The 22,291-nt window shown below is 46.9% G+C and overlaps 1 protein-coding gene across 1 annotated transcript; it reads left to right on the top strand.

The window, feature by feature from the left end:
- Positions 1–634: 634 nt before the first annotated feature.
- LOC128847256 (zinc finger protein RFP-like) lies at positions 635–21,077 on the top strand. Its single transcript, XM_054046646.1, has 7 exons — positions 635–1,069; positions 5,794–5,889; positions 10,036–10,266; positions 12,546–12,568; positions 13,130–13,245; positions 15,470–15,520; positions 19,496–21,077. The coding sequence occupies exons 1-7, from the start codon at positions 662–664 to the stop codon at positions 20,044–20,046; spliced, it is 1,476 nt and encodes a 491-aa protein (XP_053902621.1). The 5' UTR covers positions 635–661; the 3' UTR covers positions 20,047–21,077.
- The last annotated feature ends 1,214 nt before the right edge of the window (positions 21,078–22,291 follow it).

The raw sequence follows: 22,291 nt of genomic DNA, 5'->3' as shown, positions 1-22,291 counted from the left end.
ATGGAAAGGGGTCAATTTCAAAACCAATAAGAAATACTTTTACACAAAACATGTAATTAAACCATGCAACTCATTGCCACATGGAGCTTTTGAGGCTGTTAATTTAGCAAGATTAAAAAAAAAAGGATTGGATATTGATTATATGAATAACTAGAAATCCCAGAGTTAGAATAGTTAAATTAATGAGAATAATTTTTTTGGAAGGAATAAATTGGTCAAGGTTTAAAATGATCGCTAACTATTAGGGATTAGTAACACTCTTATATAGTGTTTTCCTGCACTAGCTCTCAAAGTGCTTTACAAAGGAGGTACAGAAAGGGTCTTGGCCTTAAACCTGAATCTGAGCCTGGGTTTATTCTGTGGTGTAGAAAGAAAGCTGCCAAGCCTGCTGCCAGCAAGCCTCTATTGGCTTCTTTGTGTATGTAATTGCCTATTCATTTCTTTAAGTAGCATCTTGCTTGTTTGGGGGCTTTTCTGGGGGGTGGGGGGGGGTGTGTGGCTTCTGGTCTGTTGTGTCTGTGTTGATGGGTTTTTTGTTTGTTTTTAGAATTTCCCGCCGGAGAGCCTGATTGGCTCCCGGTTGGGCAATCTGCTTTACAAGGCTGCTTGCTGGGTCGGGCAGGAAACTAAACTTATCCTGTTACACTGTCTGCAGGGAGCCATGGCTGCAGCAGGGAATCCTCTGAAGAGTCTCCGAGATGAAGCTACTTGCTCCATCTGTCTGAGTTTTTTCAAGGATCCAGTGTCTTTAGATTGCGGGCACAGTTTCTGCCGAGCCTGCATCACCCAGTGCTGGGAGAGACCAGATACAGACATCTCCTGCCCTCAGTGCAGAGAGACCTTTCCCCAGAGGACCCTGAGGCCGAACAGACAACTGGGGAACATGGTAGAAATTGCCAAGCAGCTGAGTGTCCCAGCAGCAGCAGGAGATTTGTGCAACGCGCACCAGGAGCCTTTCAAACTCTTCTGTAACCAGGACCAAACGCTCATCTGTGTGATCTGCAGGGAGTCCCAGGCGCACCACGCGCACAGGGTGGTCCCGATAGAGGAGGCTGCCCGGGAGCACAAGGTAGGCCACGCCCGGGCAGGGAGCGGGGCTCGGAGCAGGTGTGGATGCAGTGGCGCTGGAACAGTTTTTGGGGCGGGGGTGCTGAGCTACACCCCTCTTAGCCCTGTCCGCGCCCCCTCGCCGCCCCCGAGAGCTGGTGCCCGGAGCAGGGCCCTGGCTGGAAGGGGGAGGACGTGGACAGCCGTAAGGCGGCCGATCGGGCCCCCGGATCAGCGCCCCCCGCCACCCCGCGGACGATCAGGCCCCCGACGATCGCCCCCCCCCTCCGCCGAGCGAAAAAGAGGGAAAGGCACGGAAGGGGCAGTGACTTGACCAAGCTCACAAAACAGCTCAGTAGCAGAACCAGGAATTAAACCCTGGCTCCCCAACGCCCCTCCTCGTTCTCTAGCCACTAGACCACACAGCCTCTCATCTCCCCTGTCAGGCACTGCTTTACAATCCCATTATAAACCGCTCCGCACAGCTGAGTTTCCACAGTATATTAACCATGTCCCATTAATGGTGATGTTAATTAGGCAGTGCACTGATATTGGTCAGTGCTGAAGAGAGAATGTTCATTTTGCAGTTATCACGTCACACTACATAAACCGAATCAGTGTTTTTGTGCACACGACTGTAGTAGCACTATCTCCGTTTGTTGTATTAATTTTGATACAGTCAGGATGGAAACGCCAGCATAAGATTGCTTATTTCAGCAGTACTAGAATATGCTCTCAAATTTTAAACTCTGGTCTTTTCAGTAATGTTGGCACTGCCATTGGCATGTAGGGAAGTACTGGTAGTATTTATACTTCACTTTGATAAGTACTTCTCAGCACAACATTTTTAGAATACTAATGTCCAAATTGGGTACACCTCTGCTCCAAAATGTAACCGTGATGCCATTATCAAAATCTGAACAACTGAAGGCAGATGGTTTATTAGAAGTGCTGTAAGTTCTTTGGGGGCAGGGACTGTTTTTTTTTTTTGTACAGCACCTGGCACTTTGGGGTCCTGGCCCATGCGTGGGGCTTTTAGATGTTATGCTAATACAAATAATAAATAATGAAAATGGTGTTCCAGTGGAATGGTGCAAAACCAATGTTCCTGGTACACGTGGCATAGCTGGCATTTTATTCTGTATACCAAGTACATTGTATCAATGAAGTGATAAATGGTGGATTCTCTGTAACTTAAAGTCTTTAAATCATGATTTTGAGGACTTCAGTTACTCAGCCAAAGGTTAGGGGTCTATTACTGGAGTGGGTGGGTGAGGTTCCGTGGCGTGCAATGTGCAGGAGGTGACTAGATGATCATGATGGTCCCTTCTGTCCTTAAAGTCCATGAGTCTGTGAGAGCCGGTGTTTGAGCCCAGCCTGAGCATTTCATATCTGATGACCGCAGCTTCCTGGAAGCAGCAGTTCTCAATGGGTTCGTTTCCTGTTTCTTTCTGAAGCATAAGATGCACTGAAAGATTTCTGCTTAAAAAATTAAGGTTAATCTGCTTAATTTTTTCCTCAAGGAAAAACCAGGATGATGAATTCTTGTTTTCCCGGGCTTGCTGAATGCTTCAGGAGCAGCAAAGTGACCAGCCGAGTGGGGAGTCGGGGGAGACACAGCCCAGCGTGGCCCTGCCCCCCCTCCCCCGCCCAAACCCCTCCTGATTACCACCAGCATGCTGCATCTCTTTCCCCCACTCGCTGGGTTGGGGTTAGCGGGAGGCTGGCCTGCAGCCCAGGACTCCAGGCAGCTGGGGCTGGTGCTGGTGCTGCCTGGCGCTTCTGGGGCGGAGGGGCCAGCTGTCACAGTGGGGGGACTCTGGTGGGGATGGGGCCTCGGGCAGATAGGGCTGGACTGGTGGCTAGCCTCCCCAAGCCAGTGGTTCACATCCCACCCACGCATACTTCAGAGTTTTGCTTTGGGTTTATGCATCCATTTGAACCACAAACTCAATGTAACATTCTAGGGCCCATGAAGCCCAAGTGGATTGGAACCTTAAAAAGCCTGTTGGACAGAGCAATCCACTCTGGGCAGAATCCGTTGTGCTGTCTGCCACTCTAGCTTTAAGGACAAAGTGGACTGTATTAGTGCCACAGTAAGATTAAAGGAAGAAAAAGGCTGATTCCCAGGACCATGTTGAGTCTCAGTACCAGAGCACCTCGGAAGTGCTCCTTTTCCCCCATGCCAAACAATCGAACACAATATTTATGAACCTTGTGAGTGTTGTATTTTTAACCAGGAGTCCCTTTCTCCCAATTTTTCATTAGGCTCCAGAGTTTAATATACACTTTTTAAAAAAGTGTTTTAAACACTCTTACCAAAACTCCCTTCCCTGTAAGTTGCTCGGTTTTCACTCTCTGACATCCAGATCTCTTCATATACTGTTCCCTGTCATTGCATGGGAGCAGAACACCCTATCCTATACTGCTGGAAAATGGATACGACCTCAACCCATTGCCCTGCAGTACTTGGCAGTCAAAGGCTTAGGGATCTCTGGAACATGGGGTTGCATCCCTGACCATCTTGGCTAATAGCGATTGATGGACCTATACTCCATGAACTCATCTAATCCTTTTTTGAACCCACTTATACTTTTGGCCTTCACAACATCCCTGACAATGTGTTCCATGGATTGATTGTGTGTTGTGTGAAGAAGTACTTCCCTTTGTTTGTTTTTTAAACCTGGTGCCTGTTAATTTCCCCTGGTTCCTGTTATGTGAAGAGGTAAATAAGCTTCCCTATTCACTCTCTACACCATCCATGATTTTATAGACCTTTATCACATCCCCACCCCAACCCCAGTTGCCTCTTTTCCAAGCGGAACACTCCATCTTTTTAATCTCTCCTCATATGTAGGCTGTTCCATACCCCTAATGATTTTTATTCCTTTCGCTGTATGTTTTCCTATTCAAATATATGTTGTTTGAAATGGGACTAATAGAACTGCATGATGTATTCAAGATGTACCATGGATTTATATAGTGGCATTATGATATTGTCTGTCTTATTAGCCATCACTTTCCTAATGGTTCTTAAAATTCTGTTAGCTTTTATGAACAGATGTTTTCAGAGATGACTCCAAAATCTCTTTCATGAGTGGTAAGAGCTCTTTAGACCACATCATTTGATATGTATAGTTGGGATTATGATTGCCAATGTGCATTACTTTGCATTTATCAACAGTGAAATTCAGCTGCCATTTTGTTGCCCAGTCACCCATTTTTGTGAGATCCCTTTGTAACTTTTCGCAGTCTGCTTTGACTCAACTACCTTGAGTAATTCTGTATCATCTGCAGACTTTGCCACCTCACTGTTTACCCCCTATTCCTGATCATTTATGAATATGTTAAACAGCACTGGTCCCAGTAGAGATCCTTGGGGGACCCTGGTATTTACCTTGCTCCATTGTGAAAACTGACCATTTATTCCTATCCTTTGTTTCCTATATTTTAACCGGTTACTGATCCATGAGATAAGGTTATTGCTTATCCCATGACTTTTTAGTTTTCTTAAGAGACTTTAGTGTGGAACCTTGTCAAAGGCTTTCTGAAAACCTAAGTACACTATATCCAGTGGATCATCCTTGTTGACACCCTCAGAATTCTAATAGATCGGTGAGGCATGATTTCCCTTTACAAGAGCTGTGTTGATTCTTCCCCCCACAAATCATGTTCATCTGTGTCTGACAATTTTGTTTTTTACTATAGTTTTAACCAATTTGCCTGGTACTGAAATTAGGCTTTGTCTGCAATACAGCCTATGTCGCCAAAAGTTATGTCGCTCAGGCCTGTGAATATTTCACCTCCCTGCAGGGCCGGCTCCATAGCTTTTGCCGCCCCAAGCAAAAAAAAAAAAAAAAAAAAAAAATCTGCGATCGGTAACTCTAAGGCCTCCGCTTCATTCTTCGGTGGTAGGTCCTTCCCTCCGAGATGGACTGAGGCACCCACCACTGAATTGCCGCCAAAGAGCCGGACGTGCCGCCCTCTTCCAGGGGTCGCCCCAAGCACCTGCTTGCTGGGCTGGTGGCTGTAGCCGGCCCTGCCTCCCTGAGTGACATAAGCATTCATGTGCACAGTGCTATGTCAGCAGGAGAGCTTCTCCCGCCACCTTCACAAGTGTCTGCCGCTTGTGAAGGTGGGTTTATTATGCCAACAGGAGAGCTCTCTCCCATCGGCATAGAGCGTCTCCACCGCGTGCACTGCAGCAGCACAGACGTATTGGTACAGCTGCAGCGCTGTACTTATTGACAAGCCCTTAGGATTACTGGCCTGTAATTGACAGGATTACAATGAGAGATGCTGCTGAGAGGGGTGTGTCCTAAGTCCCGCCCTCTCAGAGTTTGGTGTAGGAATGCGCCTGTCTCTGTGATCCACACCTGGGAACCCCTCTCCTAGAGTCAGGCGGCTTAGGCATATAAACTGTTTCTTGCACGATGGAGTTCTGCACTTGTGTCACTCCACACAAAACATATGCGGGGGAGGTAGCAGACCTTCTTCATAATGGTTAGCCTGGGGGAAGGGCACTCACCTGGTATGCAGGAGACCCGTGGTTCAAGTTCTCCCTCTGCCTGATGAGGAGAAGGGATTTGAACCGGAATCTCCCACCTCTCAAGAGGCAATTGTGACATTGCCACAACCACTGTCTGTGGGACAGCCTGAGAGGAACATGCAATGTATATAAATGTATCTGTGAGGACAGACTCCACAGCCACCTGACCCTCCCAAACATTGTTTTTCTTGCCTCAGGATCAAATTCAAACCCGACTGAACACGCTAAAGCAAGAGAGAGAAGAACTTCTGGAGTGGAAACAGGCTGGAGAGAAGCAAAGCCAGGAATATCTGGTAGGTTCCCATTGTTATGGTCCAGCAGTTACATCAGTCAGAGTTGGTCTCTCTCTGTGCTGGGAGAGTGTCAGCCCTGGTCTATACACAGCACTGCCTGATTTAGCTATGGCGACATCTACACAGCACAGCTCTGGGGGCGACCTGCAGGGCATGTGTAGCTACACAGCACAGGCTGTGTCCACGCTGTGGTGGGTGAATGAAAAGGCTCCAGCAGGGGGAGGCAGCAGAGCTGCCGGAGTCTTTCCCCACTTCTGGAGCCTTTACCTGTGGTGGGGAAAGGCTCTGGCCGTGTGGGGGGGGCAGTGGGACACTACACTGCTAAAAAGAGCCTTGTAGATGGGGGAGGCCCTGCCTGGGGCCGTATAGAGCCATGTCCGTAGGGTTTATACCCATAGGGTTCAGGCATATCGTGACTCTACTTGCTTAAGCCATGCCTCACCATCTACACTGCTATTTATGCCCCTGTTAGCAGGGGCATATAGTGTACGTCCTCTACACACCACCATAACATTTGTGTGGTACAGCTGTACCTCAAATCACTTTTTAATATAATGTCTTTATACTGGTGTAAACCCCTGACATGCAAACGTTTTAAACCTAATTTAATTTGACCCTAGTGTGGTGTGTAGGGTTCACCATGTCCAGTTAAACTGAGATAAAAGGTGCTAACTAGGAGCAAGGTCCAGCTTAGATCTAGGGTGACCAGGCATCCCGATAACATCAGAACTGTCCTGATATTTAGGCGTTTGTCCCACGTTCCGACGCAGTTTGTCCCGATATTTCGCAGTGCGTTTTTTTTTGTTTTTGTTTTTTGCTCTGCTGGCGGCACTCCATTTTTTGGGGGTGTTTTTTGGCTCTGCTGGTGACCCCCCACATGTGTCCCAATATTTTCTTCCTCTCATCTGGTCACCCTACTTAGATCAAGGTTAGCTATGATGTATTAGATAACCTCAAGCACTTTGCCCCTTACAGGGTGTGATCATGTTTGTCTTTGTTTATCTTCCCCTGGGCTGATTCCTCCACTTGCTTGCAGTTTCAATTCAAAGCACTGATCTTATTCCCCACACATCAGTGGGTCCAAATCCAGCTACAAACACTGATTTCAGGGGAGATTTTTTTCAAAGGCATGTATGGGTGATTAGGTGCCTAATTCACATTGACTGTCAATAGGACTTAGGTACCCAGTGGCTGTTTTGTATCACTGAAATCATCCCCCTGAATCTCCATCTGTAACCACCAGATGTGACTGGTTTCCTCTGGGACAATGTAATTAACAGACTGACAGATGAAACATGTAAGAGCTGGAGAAAAAGCATTTTGCATAGTATATGTTGTACCTGGCATTTTGTGTGGATAACCAGCAGAAGTTTCCTTCAGTCTTCTCCACAGCTCTCTGCCAATGTATTCCTGATTCTGAGTCAGACCCTCCCTTCCAACCTTTCTGCTATTGGAAGACTCTAGATGATCAGCAGAATATACTAACAGGTTTCAGAGTAGCAGCCGTGTTAGTCTGTATCCGCAAAAAGAACAAGAGTACTTGTGGCACCTTGGAGACTAACAAATTTATTAGAGCATAAGCTTTCGTGGGCTACTGCCCACTTCTTCGGATGCATATAGAGTGGAACATATATATAAGATAGCCACCCGCAGGTCTGTCATTGAATGGCCAGACAGGTTAAAGTGTTCTCCCACTGGTTTTTGAGTATTATGATTCCTGATGTCAGATTTGTGTCCATTAATTCTTTTGCGTAGAGACTGTCCGGTTTGGCCAATGTACATTCAATGACAGACCTGCGGGAGGCTATCTTACAACAGAAAAACTTCAAAAACAGACTCCAAGGAGAGACTGCTGAGCTGGAATTAATATGCAAACTAGATACAATCAACTCAGGATTGAATAAGGACTGGGAATGGCTGAGCCATTACAAACATTGAATCTATCTCCCCTTGTAAGTATTCTCACACTTCTTATCAAACTGTCTGTACTGGGCTAGCTTGATTATCACTTCAAAAAAGTTTTTTCCCTTACTTAATTGGCTTCTCAGAGTTGGTAAGACAACTCCCACCTGTTCATGCTCTCTCTATGTGTGTATATATATCTCCTCAATATATGTTCCACTCTATATGCATCCGAAGAAGTGGGCAGTAGCCCACGAAAGCTTATGCTCTAATAAATTTGTTAGTCTCTAAGGTGCCACAAGTACTCCTGTTCTTTTTGAGAATATACTAAGCCATTCAGACCTGAAGACTCATCATTTTAGAGATATTGGGTGACATTTTCAAAAGTGCCTAAGTGATTTTGGACCCTAAGGTTTACAATTTTGCAAGCGGTTAAGGGCCAGATTCTCAAAGACATTTAGGGGCTTAAAATGCAGAGAGAGGCCTAGTGAGATTTTTCAAAAGCAACTAAAGTCCTCTGTAGTTAAGGGGACTTAGGCAACTAAGTGATACTGAAAATCCCTCTCAGGGCTTGTATGTCTCTTTAGAAACCTAAATATCTTTTAAAACAGCTCCTAATACACTCTTTTTAAATGGGTTTCAGCTTCTAAATGATTTTGCTGTTTCTGAAAATTTAACCTAAGTTCTATTTTCAAAAGTCACTTTCAAAGAAATTTAGGCTCCTAAGAACCAAAAGTCACTTTGAAAATGGGAATTGGACTCTTAAGTCACCAAGGCACTTTGGAACATGTTATTCATTCAGGCCAGCTGAGAGACTATCAGAAAAACTTCTCTCTAGAAACTATCAGGCATTTTCTCCTGAAATCTCAAATGTATGTTTGTAGTAGGTTGATATGAAAAGAGGGCTTTAAGAACTGTTCCTAACAGGGACATGGGGATAGTCTGGGATGTTGTAGAACCGATGTGAATGAAATTGTTTTTAGTTATTCACTGTATCATTGTAACTTCTGTTCACCATTTCATTACACTTGCCATTTTGTCTACATTGTAATTTCTGTGCAATATTGTAATTTAAAACCCATTTTAAAATGCATACTCCATGTTGTAGAAGGCTTGTGCTGCAGCCTCCATTTTTGCAAGCCATACTGTAATTTTATTAGTCTAGTTGAGATGTGTGAATGAGGTATGTATGGGTGATAGAATCAACCTCCAGCACCAGCCCCTCCTGATGAGATAAAGTTCAAATACCAACGGCTGAAGAACTAGACAACAACCCTAACTCAAGCAAGAAGCATCCACCCTAAAAAGAAAAAAACAGAAGGAAGATCAAAGCCAGGTCCCAGGCTGACAGTCACGCCTGCAATTGACGGGTGATCAAGCACCAAATCCAGAGGCGGCGTGACACAGCAAGACCTAGAGACTTTGAAACCAAACTAAACTCCTATAAAAAAGGAAGGGTGAGATGAGAGATTTTGGGTAACGTTCTGCTATCAACATCAAGGAGCATCGGTGCGCGCCCAACAGAGACCCAGTTCCTCCTCGTGCTCAGCTTTCCTGGCCAGTTAGCTGTCACGAGCTACGATCCCAAGCTGCCAACTCAAACTACAATCAGGACCGGTAACTATCCAGCAGCTGCAGAACATTTTTGGGGGGTGTGTGTGTATGTGTATAAGCATTGAGGTATTTGCTAATAGTTACAGATTAATAATAAATGTGGCAGCTTTGTCTTGACCCCTAAAACGATCCTGTATAAGTTTGTGGGACAACAATGTCCAACTTTCTCATTTGTGAAAACCGGATGCTAAGCGCTGGAACCTGCCCCGTCCCAGGCTCTGCCTCTTTTCCTCGATGCCTCGCCCCCCAATCCTCTTTCCCCCTCACTGTTGCTTGCTGCTCTCTCCACTTCCCTCCCTCTGCCAGCTGAGCTGGGCTCTAGGGATGTGGTGGAGGTAACTGGGGCGGGGGAGGGAGAGCCATGCTCTGCGGGTAGAGGGGTGATTGGGGCAGGACGGGGGAGCTGCCCACACTTCTCTCCCCCGTCCCAGAGCCAACCCTGAGTGCTCCTCCAGGCTCCCCTGGTGTTGGAAGCCAGTTCCTCTGGGTAACCGGACTTCTAATATCCAGTCAGCAGTGCCGACCGGACACTGCAGGTTTCCCTTTTGACTGGACTTTCTGGTCGAAAACTGGACATCTGGGAACCCTAGTCCCTGACCTGTCCTTTTCCTGTTTGCCTCTTCATTATAGGGAAAGAGAGAAGTTGAGAGGCAGAAGATCATGTCTGAATTTGAGCAACTGCGGCAATTCCTGGAGGAGCAAGAGCGACTCCTGCTGGCCCATCTGGAAGAGTTGGACAAGGAAATTGTGAAGATACAGGATGAAAATGTCACCAAAGTGTCTGAGGAGATTTCCCGTCTGAGTGACTTGATCAGTGAGATAGAAGAGAAGTGTCAGCAGCCAACAAGCCAATTCCTACAGGTGAGATCGTTAGACACTCAGATCCCTGCCCAGGGAAGGGAGAGATTCTGAGTGATTAGCTTTGGAGTTTATTAAGTTCTTGGAGAGGTCTCCCTCCACAATGGAGACTGTCAACATTTCCTTTAGCAAAGTGAGGGAAAACAAAATTTGACATTTCTAATATTTCCAGTGTGGAAACAGTTTTGCTGTTTTAAAGGCAGACGTCTCAGGCCTTTTTGATACATCATATATAAGCCCTGACATTTCCTGGCTCATCTGAAAATGAGTATATTATGAAAGCTGTCATGAGAAGTTTTTCTCTGCTACAGGAAGCTATAATCCCATACATCCCTTCTCTCATCGCTTAGCTTACACAGAAACTGCTGGCTGTCAGTAAGAACCCACGCAAACCTCACTTTAACCATTACGTTTGAATCAATATGCTTGTCGATAAGGTTTGTTTATGGTGTTTACTGAGATATTACAGAATGATATACAAGAGTTTATTCCATACGTGTTTCAAGTGATGTCTCTACTATTGGAAATACATAAAAATGACATCCCGTCATCCTACATGGCATTGTTTCCTCATCCCCTCCAGCCAGTACTGTGGGAAAGGACAGGAAACATTCCTCCTTTGGTGAGACTCCTCCAGGCATACTTAGAGAAGGGTGCCAACACAATAGCAAGTGCTGCAGCTGACAAAATTCCTGGATTATTAGGTGTGTTCCAGAAGCTGATTGCCTCTAAAGCTAATGACCATCAAGGTTTCTATCTTCTCAACAGTATTCTAGAGCATATGTCTCCAGAATCAGTTGACCAGTACAGGAAGCAAATCTTCATTCTACTATTCCAAAGACTTCAAAATTCCAAAACAACAAAGTTTATCAAAAGTTTCCTAGTCTTCATTAATTTGTACTGTGTAAAATATGGGGCGTTAGCACTTCAAGAAATTTATATTAGCCCCTTTGTTTTCAGTTTAAATCAATTTTACCAAAAAATTCCTGGGTTTTACAAAAAAGTAGTATTCCTTTTTTTCTGATTTTCATCCTACTTTTGTATCATTCAAATATATATAAAAAACTTGTTTTATTAGGAAAATACAATATGTTGCATGAGATCTCTGTATTACGATAATACATTAGTCTGTGGGTATATGCAAAGCTGCCTGCTGATGTAAGAACATGTTGTTCTAGAAGATACACACAATAACCAACAGGCACGCACACAAGGTCTGAAGTGCGTGTGCATCTGAACATAGTGATAAATCTCACACCCACCACGTACACATTTCAAACTGTTAGCAGACAATGGGTTAAAGATTTGATGCACTAAAATGGGAAGAAAATGAAAATCTGTATCAGAATACGTTTCAGAACACAAGGAAGTATTCAAAAGGGTTAAAGAAACAAAAACAGGCGAAAAGGATGAAGTAGAGTGTATGCGCTGCAAATGGTGTGGCCCAGTTATCAAATGTGAATATTTATAGGCCAATAGTTCTAAGTCTACACCAGTAAACTGTTTGTTCAAATGAAAAGTTTTATTTGGGGATTAGAGATCTATTGTTTTCTTAAACTCAGGGGAGGCATTGTGTTTTGAGTTGTGTTTTAGTTCTGCAGCAAACCACAGTGATGAACAGAATTCAAAGCATTAATCTCCTGAATACTTTTTTTTCCTATCTTTACATCCACCAAAATAAACCCCAATATTTACCTAGAATAATTAATAGTTTTTTGTGCTGATTTTCACCTGTTTTTGTTGTGGTGGTAATTTTTCCTGGGAATTTATCAGTGTTTAACTAAAATAAAAACTGAAAACGAAGGGCCCTAATGAGCTGGATGCAATAAAAGGCACAACTCCAGTTTCTAGGAAGTGGGAGATTAGGAAAGCGAAGTTCTTTGCAGAGCCTATTAAGAAATAGGAATGAATCCAGTTTCTAGAATTGCTGACCAGAATGAATACATGGAGCTTTTAGCTTGAGAAAGGCAAATGCACTGGACACAGCAGTTGCATGTGGAAGTCAGGGATTCATGTGTCTGATCAGTCTGTTTGAGCAAGTGCCCTTGGCACAGGCAAAATAGAATTTAGAAGGAGAAACCCCAAAATCATGGTGCATGCTTAGGGGCCCCATTCCATCGAAGTCTGTGAATGGAATTTTAAAGGTGCAACTACAGAGAACTGCATCTAGAGCTCGACTAGGGACGGCCAAGTGAGTCCTCTCCAGAGCAGGAGCGATCGCCAGCTTGTGGCACATGGGACTGATCTCTTTTTTTTCTTCTTCTTCCCTCTCTCTCTTCTAGGACATCAGAAGCACCTGGAGCAGGTACGTAGCTCCTTCCCACCCCCCCTTACGTGTCATGATGTTGGAAGGGGATTGGATCCCCCCGGGTCAGATTTTCCAGAGTATTTAGACACCTGACATGTAGCTAGGCACTTAGCTGCTTTGGAAAATTCCACCAAGCAAGTTAGGCACCTCCCATTGCAATCGTTGGCAGTTGGGAGCCTAGCTTGGTTAGGTGCTTTTGAAAATCCCAGGAGGCACCTTTAAAAATCAGGCCTTAAGTGACTTGCCCAAGGTCATGCAGGGAGGCTGTGGCAGCAGGGAGTGGAACGTAGGTTTGCAGACTCCTATAGCAACCCCTTAACCACTGGAGCATCCTTTCCCACAAGATTATGCCCTTCTCTCTGAGGGGCAGCTTGTGGACCCCTTACTCTCTTTAACTCCCATTTGAGCATCTAGGCATTTAAATACTCCAGAGAGGAGGGCAGTTGACTCACCAGTGGGAGTTAGAGGCTCACAATGAGCCCACAAGAGAGCAGCCTCTGGTAGCTCATTCTCACAAAAGAAAGAAAAGATTTAGAGGTTTTTTTTTCCCCCCTCTAGGTGTGAGAAGCTGAAGTTCGAGAAACCAGTGGCCGTGCCAGAGGACCTGAGAGAGAGAATCGGCGTCTCTTCCCAAAGAAATGTTTGTCTACAGGAGGCTCTGAAGAAATTCCAAGGTAACTGAACAGTTATCTGGGTTCATGCTACGGTGATGGTACATCGAGATGTGCCTCTGACTGTGGAAGGAGATGGACTCTGGCTTATTAGTTCTCAGCTCGTCCCAGCTAGACGTCTTTGTGGGTGGGATGGGGAGGGCTCAGGGCTGATGCCAGTTCACCAGGCCTCCACTTGGACTGTCCCAGACCCAACCCTGGGTGTCAAAATTGGCCACTCAGAATTTCAGAGAGACACAGTCACCAGATGTTTTAGAAAATGTTGAATTTAATCTCCCTGGCTGGGATTTTCCAAGTAACTTAAGGGATTTAGGCACCCATCTCTCTGACCGTCAATGGGAGTTGGCTGCCATATGGCCTCAGCCCTTTTGAAAATCCCAGAGTCTGTACCTCGAGTTCCTCCATCTTTAAGAAGGAGGAAATAATGGCCAACCTACCTTGTTGTGGTAATTAGTGAATGCCGCCCAGTACTTTGAGATCCTTGGAGGCAGGTGAGAGATGGAGAGGTTCAAGATATTATATTTTGGACGATAATTTCACTTTAGTTTGGTCTCGCTGGAAAGGTCTCCCCATTCCAATGTGCCTCTCAATCTATGGTCTCTTTTCCTTTGGGCTGTCTCAGAATTACAGCACGGTTCCATCCAGTGCTGCTGTAGCCATGTCAGTCCCAGGATATTAGACAAGGCCGGGGAGGTAACAGTGTTTATTGAACCAACTCCTGTTTTGAGCTACATGGACCGGAAGAAGAGCTCTGTGTAAGCTCTAAAGCTTGTCTCTCAAGCACAGTTACATTAATTAACAGTAGGAATGTCACCAGTCAAGACAACATGAAATCACCTCCTCCAATCCTTCCTTTCTCTAGAGACCCGACCCTCTGAACTTACTTCTGAACCCAAAGGCAGAGAGAAAGGGTGAGGGCTGGATTCACAAAAGGATTTGGGGGTCCACCTGCCATTTTAGGCACCTAAATCCCAGAATCAGACCATACTGCGATTCACAAAGCCCCCTGCTCAGCTGCCTAAAATCACTCATCACCTCTATTTTTGCGGTAAATATTCCCTAGGCACCTATGTTTCTGCCTCTGTGCATGCACACTGCATTTCCAGTCTAGCTGTCCAGACACCTAAGCCCCAGAGAGATACACGAACAGGGGAAAGAAAGGCGTTCCTCCTCCTAACTCACCTACAGGCCCCAATCTGAGATGCCTGCTCTGAGCACACTTACTGGCTCAGGCCCTATATGTGAACTTACCCAAAAGAACCAGGCCCTAGGGAACGAGAAGCTCCCTTATAACGTAGAGCTCTGTGATTAGGGTACAGACCTGAGATGTAGGAGCCCCCCAGTTCAAATCCCTTGTTCCCTAGAGGAGAAGAAGAAGGATTCCAGCAGGCGTCTGATATAGGCCTCGGTCTCCCCTTTTGAATCTGATCCACTGCGTATAGATAATGGAGCAGAGGGACAGGCTTCTGGGTCTCCCACCTCCCCAGGGCGTGCTCTAACCACCTGGCTACAGAGACGTTCTCGTGATTTGTCTCTGCCTCTGGCCCAATGAATTATTGATTATCCCCAGTGGAACCTCTCCCCCAGGAGAGCATGTGGGCACCCGGCATCAGAAAATCCTACAGCCCAGAGGTTAGGGTACTCCTTGAGAGGTGGTAGATCCCATTTCAGATCCCTGATCCCTCTGTGGCACAGGGTTAACTTGAACCAGGGGTCTCCCAAGGGCCAGCTCAGTGCTCCAACCACTGGGGTAAAAGTTATGAGCAAGGTGGGTTTTCTCCACCCCCGCAGGCTTCTTGCCAAAAAAAATGGCCCAGGTGCTGGACACCAAGAGAGGGCTCGTAGCTGAGAATCCCACACCGAGGGAGGCACTTATAGTGCTGCCCAGACTCAGTTGCCGAACTCCCTGAGATGGCCGGGGCTTAGCACCCCCCCCCCCCCCCCCCCCGATTTGGCATTTCCCACAGCAGGGAGTCGTCTAGCATGCTGACTTTTATGAATCTCATTCCAAGGCGCATCTCTCTCCCCGTTCATGGTACAGATTGCCTGGGTGCCTGACTCCTGCTTTGTGAATCACAGTGACTTTCTAGGTGCCTAAACGTTGGGTGTTGTGATGCTAAGCGTCACCTTGCCTAAGTTTCTTTGTGAATCCAGCCCCATTTTCATGAGGCTATTTTCCTGCAAAAAACGGGGAAATCACCTCTCCTCTGATCTTTTCTTTCTCTAGAAACCCTGCCCTATCAACTGAACTTTCTGATTTCAAAGGCGGAGGAAGAGGGTAAGTTTTCATGAGGTAATTATCCTACAACAATTATTAATTAAAATCTCAGTATTCATTTTTTAAAAGAAGCTTCTTGAATTCAAACAAGAGGTTTCCACCAATACAGAGTCAAGGATCCCAAAGTTAGAAGGAATCATTATACCATAATAACGGCCATACAGGGTCAGACCAATTGTCCATCTAGCCATCTAGTCCATCTAGCCCAGTATCCTGTCTTCCAACAGTGACCAATGCCAGGTGCCCCAGAGGGAATGAACAGAACAGGGAATTATCCAGAGATTCATCCTGTCGCCCATTCCCATTTTGTGATGTATGAACGAGCACATACTATTTACAATTGGAAAGTAGGGTACATTTTTTAGGTCCAATAATCATCCTTTAGGGCACACTCAGGTCACATTTTGCTCTTCTCTCGGTAATTATAAGGACTAGAAATTTCCTCTATTTTTATTTTTTATATGAAAGACAAGCTTCGCTGCTGGAAAACGTCATTAACACAGAGTGCAGGTTGACCATCAGTGCCATGTACTCTACCAGAACGTGAAAGGAACCCGTATTTCAACCTCTGAAAACTGGGAAATAACGAGTTAAGGAAGCATCTCCCACCAGCTCCTATGCTATACTTCCCTCTCACCCTAGTGTCAGGAGCATGGACTCGTGCTGGGCTCCATCCATCCCCAGCTGGTGGAAGGTCCCTTGTGGGGAAACCATGCTAAGGCCAGTACTGAACCAGGCAGGGAATCAGGACTGCAGTGGCATTCAAAACAAACAGAATGTTGGGAATCATTAGGAAAGGGATAGATAATAAGACAGAAAATATCATATTGCCTCTTTATAAATCCATGGTACACCTACATCTTGAATACAGCGTGCAGATGTGGTTGCCCCATCTCAAAAAAGATATATTGGAAAAGGTTCAGAAAACGGCAACAAAAACAATTAGGGGTATGGAACAGCTGCTATATGAGGAGAGATTAATAAGACTGGGACTTTTCAGCTTGGAAAAGAGATGACTAAGGTGAGATATGACAGAGGTCTATAAAATCATGACAGGTGTGGAGAAAGTAAATAAGGAAGTGTTATTTACTCCTTCTTGTAACATAATTACTAGGGGTCACCAAATGAAATTAATAGGCAGCAGGTTTAAAACAAACAAAAGGAAGTATTTCTTCACACAACACACAGTCAATGTGTGGAACTCCTTGCCAGAGGATGTTGTGAAGGCCAAGACTGTAACAGACTTTTTTTTTTAACTAAATAAATTCATGGAGGACAGGTCCATGAATGGCTGTTAGCCAGGATGGGCAGGGATGGGGTCCCTAGCCTCTGTTTGCCAGAAGCTGGGAATGGGCGACAGGGGCTGGATCACTTGATGATTACTTCATCTGTTCATTCCCTCTGGGACACCTGGCATTGGCCACTGTCAGAAGACAGGATACTAATAGCCATTGATGGATAAATTCATGGAAGATAGGTCCATCAGTTCAAGGAGCATTCTCTCTCCCTGGGGGTTGGTGCTCCCTGTGGTACTGGGAACTGTACCTTTAAGTGGTTTGGCTTCCCAGACAGGAAGGAGGAGCATGGCAGAAGCTCTGTGATACAGAACCCTGGATAAAGAGGGTTTCATTCAAGCACCATGCTCCCAGCAGGATTACTGAACACCACAACCGTGTTGTGTCCCCCTCCTTGTCCCATGAGCACCACTGGAGGCCTGGGAAGGGGGTCTCTTCTGATCTCATAGTTACCTACCTGTGTCCTTTTATGGCCCCCAGCAACAGCATCTGAATTCCTGGCATCTTTTATGCCCATTTGACAAAAAGGGAAGCTGGAATGCAGTGAGAGGAAGGGACGTGCCTGAGGTGACACAGCAAGTCAGTAGCAGAGTGAGGAATAGAGCCCAGGCGTCCTGGCTTCTAACCTCTAGACCATGCTCCCTCCCCAAAATGAGTGTAGTGCGTCGGAAGACTGTTACACATCCCTGTGGTAGTCCATTCGGGGTAGCCAGTGCCCAGCCCTGCTGTGCAAACCCCATTGTTTAAGCTCTGTCTCCCTGTCCATCTGATCTGCTTTCTCATACTCCCAGGTGTGCCGCACCATAGCTAAAGCACCCACAGAAAAAAAATAGTGGGTGCTCAGCACCCACTTGCAGCCCTGTGGATCAGGTCCTGCCCTTTTTCCCCTCCCACCTGCCGGGAGCCCGGCCAATCAGCTCCTTCCCCTCCCTCCCAGCACCTCCTATCCACTGCGATGAACTGTTCAGTGGTGGGCGGGGGGGGGGGGGGAGAGGATCAGGGGCAGGTAGAGGAGGGGGGGTGGAGTGAGGGTGGGGTCTGGGGCAGAGCAGGGGTCAAGCACCCCCCAGGAAGTCAGCTCCTCTGCCCCCCCCTGCTTCCTGCAGCCAACACGTAAGGTCTGTTTCACCCCTTTGTTCCCGAGCTGGGGCGATGCAGCTCAGTCACAGAGGCGGGGAAGTCCGTAGCTCTCCGGGGTGCTGGTTGCTGTTTCTATGTCCAGGCCATTGGACTTGCCATTGTCTTCTGAGGACCTCAGGCCCCAGACAGTGACGTGGGCAGCTTAGCCTGCCCCGAGAGCAAACACTCCCTTTTCACCCACTGGGTAACAACACTGCAGGTAGGGAAACTGAGGCACATATAGGCTTCCTAAAAAAAATTACAAAAAAATCCCAGTTTTTCACCCCCTTCTAACAATACCTCTTAGATGCCTGGCGGGAACGATGGGGAATTTCCTGCTCAGCTTCAGCCAACAGGCAGCTCCCCAGGACTGACACTCAGGGCCCACCCCAGCCCGCCCGGGGCTACTGGGGAGCGTGAGAAATGGTCCTAGCCTCCCCCAGGGCTGAGCTCTGCCTGGAAGGGTCTGTCTGCACTGCGGAGTGAACCCTGGGGATCAGCACCCGGGTTAGCCTGGGCTGGGCGCAAGGAGCCCTGCTGCTGAGCCTGACCTCACTTACTGTGTCCTCACTGGTGCTGCTGAGTCTCCAGGACGTCTGGGAGCACGTCCCATGGCTGGTGGTGCCGCCGTGAGCTGAGCTATTCTGTGTTTCTTTCCCAGCAATTCGTGGGGTACCCGGCCTGTCTTTCACAGGGGAATTGTGGGAAGGCACAGGAGGGCTATTTTGCCTCTGGTCAGGCTAGCAATGACGATGGGGGGAAGGTTTTCACTTTCCTCTGCAGCATGTGGGTGCGGGTGACGTACCAGGATTGTTTGGGGGTATCTCACTGCATCGTTTCCCTGCATTGTGGCGCCTCAGGCGCTGGTACCTCGGTGCCTCCTCTTCTCTGTCTGTGGCACATAAATAGTCCAGTCTGCTGTAGGCCTTCCTGCTTTGGGCTAATGTTGGGGGTTCGGTTAGGTGGGTGCTGGGTGGGGTTGGTGGCTGTGATATACGGGGGTCAGATTAGATACCCCGGTTCCCTTCTGGCCTCAAACTCTCTGACTCTCAGCACTGGAGTGGTTTAGCCTGCACAGAGACGCCGACTTCCCCAGTTCCCAGGGGGGGTACTTGACCCTTGCTCTGCCCCAGGCCCCGCCCACAAGCCACTGCCCCACTCCATTCTGCCCCCACTCCTCCACCTCCCTCCCAAACCTCCTGCCCACCTCTGAACAACAGATCCATGGCAGGAGGAAGGCGCTGGAAGGGAGTGGGAGGAGCTGATCGGCGGGGCCCATCGGCGGGTGGGAGGTGCTGTGAGGAGTGGGGGAGGAGCTAATCCGCAGGACCTGCTGGTGGGTGCTGAACACCACTATTTTTTTCTGTCGGTGCTTCAGCCCAGGAGCACTCACAAAGTCGGTGCCTGTGCTGGGTGGAGAGCACCCCTGAACTCAGATGAGGTGTTTATGCATCTGGACAGGAAGGGCATTAGGGTTAGCAGCTGAGTAAGTGCCTGGGTTAACTCTGCAGTGTGGACAGACCTTAACACTCTTCTCCTGTCTCTCTTTCTCCTCTTGCAGTGCAGGCCACTCCGGATCCAGACCTGGCAAATCCCTGTTCCGTCGTGTCCACAGATGAGAGTGTGTTACAGAAATACCAAGACACGGGATATTTAGTGCCACAGAACAGGTTTTACCCTGCTCCCTGTGTGCTGGGCTATAAGGGCTTCACCTCAGGGAGATGTTACTGGGAAGTGGAGGTGGGGAACAAAGATGAGTGGGTTTTGGGCATTGCCAAAGAGTCTGTGATACACGAGGGAGTGATAAGCTGTACACCAGAGGAGGGGATCTGGGCTTTGCAGAATACAAGATATCAGTACTGGGCCCTCACCTCCCCTAAGACTGCTCTGGGCCTACATTGTAGCCCCAGTAGCATTGGGGTTTATCTGGATTATGAAGGGGAGAAAGTTACATTTTATGACATTACATCTTCTGGCACAGAGCCAATCTTTACTTTCACATCCTCTTTCACTGGGAAGATCATCCCCTTCTTTGGGCGCCGGCGTGTCGAATTTCTGAGAAGGTTACGGGAAGGCATGGCAGTACGTGCTCACCGGCAGGCATACCGTTAAGACCTGTCACAGAGGAGCAGGAATCACACGATATGAGATATCTAAAGTAGAGCAAAGACATGGGTAATATATATATTACAGCTATCACACTTTGCCATTCTAATCACGGTCTTGCCAGCCTCAAGCATTCAAAAACTGTGTCAGGCCCCCCACAATCATGAGATTGGCTTAAACATCTTTTTAAATTTTGTGTTATTTTTCTTTTCCTTCTGGTTTCTCAGCTTTCAGGGTGTTCTTGTTTCCGGTTTTCAATCTTTGCTACACAAACATGAAGGCTGGAAATGTATCTGTCATATAATCTGAGTTCCCTCAAATCTATCTACTCCAGCAGCTGGGACTTTTAAGAAAAACACTGAGTGCTGCGAGACTCACAATAAAATGGTGAGGGAGAACAAGACTGACTTGCTCAGCATTATACTGGTGAAAGGAGTTTCTCAGCCAACTTACATGCCTTTCTCTGTAACTCTGGGATCCTCCAGACACACATGAACTGGCCAACCAGCAGACACCAGGAGCCACTCTCAGGGTCACAGCAGAGCCTGTCTGTCTTAGGGCAGGTCTACACTTAAAATACTGCACCAGCGCTGTTGCGCCCCTGTAATGCTTAAGTAAAGACGGTCCTATGCTGACAGGAGAGCTGCTCCCATCATTGTAGTTAATCTACCTCTGTGAGAGGCAGTAGTTATGTCCAGGGGAGAAGCTCTCCCATCAACGTACCGCTGTCTACACCGGGAGTTCAGTCGGTATGACTGCGTTCACTGAAGGGTGTGGATTTTTCACAGCCCTGAGCAATATAGTTCTACCAATGGAAGTTTACAGTGTGGACCTGGCCTAAGTTCTGACTCACTTAGGGTCATCCATCGAAGTCCTCTGCTCTTTACTTATGAATATAAAAAACATAGTGGTGTTTCCCTCTCCCTCCAGTTCCCTAGGTCAATGCTCCTATTTTGCTCTATTTGGTTATTTGGATGCTGTAGATTCAGATGAGTAAATTCACAGAATAAAGTTTATTTCTATCTTCTGGTCTTGGACTTTGTCCCAAGGGTATTAGATCTGTACGGCTCTGCCCTGAAACGTTAGACAGACCCACAAGCAAATCCCTTGAAGGAGCTTGAAGAAAAGCCGCTGGGTAACTTTAAGCGAAAGCTCTAAAAGCAAAGCTTGGAGAAAGAGTAAATAAAATCAAAGAATCAAGCGATGCTTTCCCGGGCAAGAAAAGAAGCAACAACATCCTCATTGTGAAAGAAATCCATTAGCAACTTCCAGCTGCCAAGGAACAGAAGGAAACTGGCAATAAAATAGCAACTCACATCATCAACTACAGAATATTACGGGGTGGCACTTAGCCGCACCATTGTGTTGCAGCAGCATTTCTTTCCCAAACCAAATTACCCCTTTTCCTTTAAATTCACATTCACACTCTGATTGGCTAGAAACCTGAGGGCACAGGGTAGGGTCAAGGGTACAAAGCTGGAGTCATTTGGTCAACAGCCCCTCCCAACATGAGCTATTATTAAAACGCTGTGGGCTAGGTATGAAATACCAGCACAATCCTGTTCATGGCTGGTTGAGGGAGACTCCCAGCACACCCTGTAGCCTACAGGCTGGAAGGCAGAAGAACTCAATCTTTTCTGCTGTGGCTTCTCAGCAGCTTGTATTGGCTGAGGCATCGCACCGTTGGGGAGATACCCGTCATCACTACCCCCTTTTTGCAGATGTGAGCAGAGAGGATGCAGAAGGTGAACTCCAGACAAAGCTGGGAAGATGATTTGTAAATTCCAAGGCCAGAAGGGGCCACTGTGATCTTCTAGACTGATTTTCTAGTCTCCTGTGTCACACAGGCCACGGAACTTACCCCAAATAATTCCTAGAGCATCATTTTGATTTATTATTTCCAAATCTTGATTTAAAACTTTTCAGTGACAAAGACTTTGCCACGCCCCTTGGCAAATTGCTCTACTGCAGGGGTCTCAAACATGCGGCCTGCGGACTGTATGCATTAGAAATGTACACCTTAATGCCAGGTCTCTGTCTAATACAGCAGACCCACACCTCAATCACTGAACCCCTCGGCCTTTGGAAATGAACCTACCAGCTCAACTAGGTGTACATGCTGGGTTACATGTCTTACCATAGCCTGCAGGGGCTGTAACTTTAACAATGGACTGATTCCAGCTCAGCAAATGTGAGTCTCTTGCAGGGCGTGGGGAACGCCCAGTGTTTACTGCATAGGGAGTTTGTGTCC

This window comes from Malaclemys terrapin, chromosome 13 (genome assembly GCF_027887155.1).
Source record: "Malaclemys terrapin pileata isolate rMalTer1 chromosome 13, rMalTer1.hap1, whole genome shotgun sequence".
NCBI lineage: Eukaryota > Metazoa > Chordata > Testudines > Emydidae > Malaclemys > Malaclemys terrapin.
The sequence above is the reverse complement of the archived record's forward strand: the minus strand, read 5'-3'. Positions and strand labels throughout refer to the sequence as shown.